This window comes from Glycine soja, chromosome 1 (assembly GCF_004193775.1).
Source record: "Glycine soja cultivar W05 chromosome 1, ASM419377v2, whole genome shotgun sequence".
Classification (NCBI taxonomy): Eukaryota; Viridiplantae; Streptophyta; class Magnoliopsida; order Fabales; family Fabaceae; genus Glycine; species Glycine soja.
Genome location: NC_041002.1, coordinates 53,771,263 through 53,773,980, shown reverse-complemented (window position 1 = coordinate 53,773,980; position 2,718 = coordinate 53,771,263). Strand labels below are relative to the sequence as shown.

Below are 2,718 nucleotides of genomic sequence, written 5' to 3'. Positions count from 1 at the left end.
GGATTTCAAGTTTTCTTAGCTAACAAAGAATAAAGAGTGATTATATTTTTTACAACACAAAATTTTAAACATTCAGTTAATTTTCTATTTTTAATCCTTTTTTTCTTATTACAATACATCGTCAATCAAATTAATTATCTATTTTTTTTTATCTTTTTTCTCTCTTTAAGTTGTAATCATGACAACTCATGGCTGTTCGATAAACATTTTTGGTTAGGAAATTCATAAACCGTGGGAGAGCAGAGGATTAATTGAAGATTAAAAACAAATGGAGTACATACTGCCTGAGATATTTCTGTGGCGTAGAAGCCAAAGGAAAGAAATTGTCCATAGTAAACAAGGTAAACCAGTTGTGTGGACTAATAATTAATTAATCTTACTACTATAATGTCAATCTCACTATGTTCCAACTGCTTACTTCAAACATTGGTGATACATTCGATTTGATGTTTTAAAGCTTGATTTTGTCCTGACCCCGGTGCTTAATTACCCCCATCCCCCTATTTAACCAATTTAATTATTTTTAGTTTGCTCCAATTTCATCCCCATCCATCCATCTCTCTATCTATCTTAAATGTCAGTGACAGTACCATGGCTGCAGAGATTGGCCTAGTCTCCATGACCCAGATCCAAAACCTATCACAAACCCAACACCCCAAAAACCCACAACCTCCTCAACCAAAAAACCCTAACACCACCACCACCTCCTCTTCTACTTGGATGTGGAACCCTAGGGAGCAACAACAGCAGCAGGTAGAAGATGATGATGACTCCTGGGAGGTCAGAGCTTTTGCAGAAGACACAAGGAACATCATGGGCACCACATGGCCTCCTAGGTCCTACACCTGCACCTTCTGCAGAAGGGAGTTTCGCTCCGCCCAAGCCCTCGGCGGCCACATGAACGTCCACCGCCGCGACCGGGCCCGCCTCCACCAAGCTCCACCTTCCTCCTGCTCCAACCCCATGTCCTCTTCTCTTCCCACTTCATCCTTCATCAATATCCCTCCTCAAGAGCTTGTTGGAAATGCTGGCTTGTGCCTCCTCTACCACTTGCCCACGAGCCCTAGTAGTGCACCACCCTTCCCTTCACCCACTTCTAATGGGGCTTCTCCCTCCACTCTTCTCTCTATCTCCTCCTATCCTACAAACAACTTTCTGATGCAAACTTCCTTTAATTTTCCCGGTGCACCCCCAACTGGGATCAATACTACTACTGTTTCCTCTTTGTGCTATAACTCTAGCAAAGTGGAACAATCCGCAACTTCTTCCTCTATTGATAATGGCCACCTCGAAGAGCTTGATCTAGAGCTCCGCCTCGGGCACAAACCAACACCAACCTCATAAAGCTTGCCCAAAAAATTCATCAGAAATATATTATATAGTGTGAACCCATATAATTAAATATATATAGTGTATTAGCTTGTGAGAAAAATTAAAAGTCCCGTGAGTATTGTTATTTTGCTTTCTTTTTAATTGCAGCGATGTGTGGAAGACAGGAAGAGATCGAGAGTGTTGTTATTAATTTGTAGATGTTTGTGATACCATTACCATGTCCAGCTTTGGTATAGCTGATAGGCTTGTGGGTTTTCCATTTTGTTATTTTTCTTCTTGGTTAATTGATTTTATCTCTGTGTGATTGTTTTGTGACTGAAGGTGCGCATGGAGGGAGGAGCAGGCTGGGGGTGGGGATAGAAAAGAAGGAGAGAGGTACCACATGTAAATTTTTCAAAGAAAAAAGAAAAATTGTAAGTTGGTATTATGGGGGAGATTAGGGTTTGGAGTAAGACACTGAAAAAGGTTGCAGTGAAGTGTCATTTTCTATTTTAGAGTTGTCTAAGTACATACATGTCTGTCTGGGCATACATTTCCGTGGGGATTATTTTCCACCCTTCACTTACTAATAAGTAAACGTAGTAATATATTATCTTCACTGTTCACACCTTTCTGTTTACAGAAAACTGCAAATATGCCATTTTCATTTGATTTATCATTCATATATTTAATTGCGCCTGCCAGTATATATTTATGAAATATATGGGAAAAGTCATTAGATTTTATTTCTTATAAAAACTCATATCATAGAAATAAACACGTTAATTAGTACATAATTTTTAGTAATTAAACCGTATAAGCTTGGTGTGAATAGGAAAATTAAACTTCCAAATTAATGCTTAGATTTGTAAGAGATGAAATGCAACAAATTAATTATTTATGATTATGGAATATGGAGGCTAAAGTTTAGCAAGAGGTACAAGAATATATGATTGCCTTGGACGATATATAATGTGAGAGTTATTATTATCTTTTTTTTTTTGCTGCAAGTTATTATTATCATGCATATATATATATATATATATATATATATATATATATATATATATATATATATATTTCTTCTATCTCATTCTTCACCCTATTTTTTATTTATCTCTTCATTTCTTATCACATTAATGTATTTTTCTTTTTTAATTTATGTTTATATTTCTATCTTCCATTCACCCGTACCCCTTAAAAAAGATATAACTTCTCTATTTTCAATTATATATAAGAGCATTGCTAATTTTACATTTTCTTGGGAAAATGTAACGCTCGTGTACACACTTTAAAAAATACAATTTTAAATATTTTAATTTATATCCATATTGTCAATGTAAAAAACATCATAACAACAACCAATTAAAAATCCTAAGTATAACTTTAAGATAATTATTATAAAAG

General features: G+C 35.5%; 1 protein-coding gene across 1 annotated transcript; it reads left to right on the top strand.

The window, feature by feature from the left end:
* Positions 1 to 539: 539 nt before the first annotated feature.
* On the top strand, positions 540 to 1,930 carry LOC114422794 (transcriptional regulator SUPERMAN). Its single transcript, XM_028389327.1, has one exon. It carries the CDS (start codon positions 592 to 594, stop codon positions 1,342 to 1,344), a length of 753 nt encoding a protein of 250 aa, XP_028245128.1. The 5' UTR covers positions 540 to 591; the 3' UTR covers positions 1,345 to 1,930.
* The last annotated feature ends 788 nt before the right edge of the window (positions 1,931 to 2,718 follow it).

What these genes read in the sequence shown, in the direction of transcription:
- LOC114422794 (XM_028389327.1), top strand. Translation starts at nt 592, where the DNA reads ATGGCTGCAGAGATTGGCCTAGTCTCCATGACCCAGATCCAAAACCTA.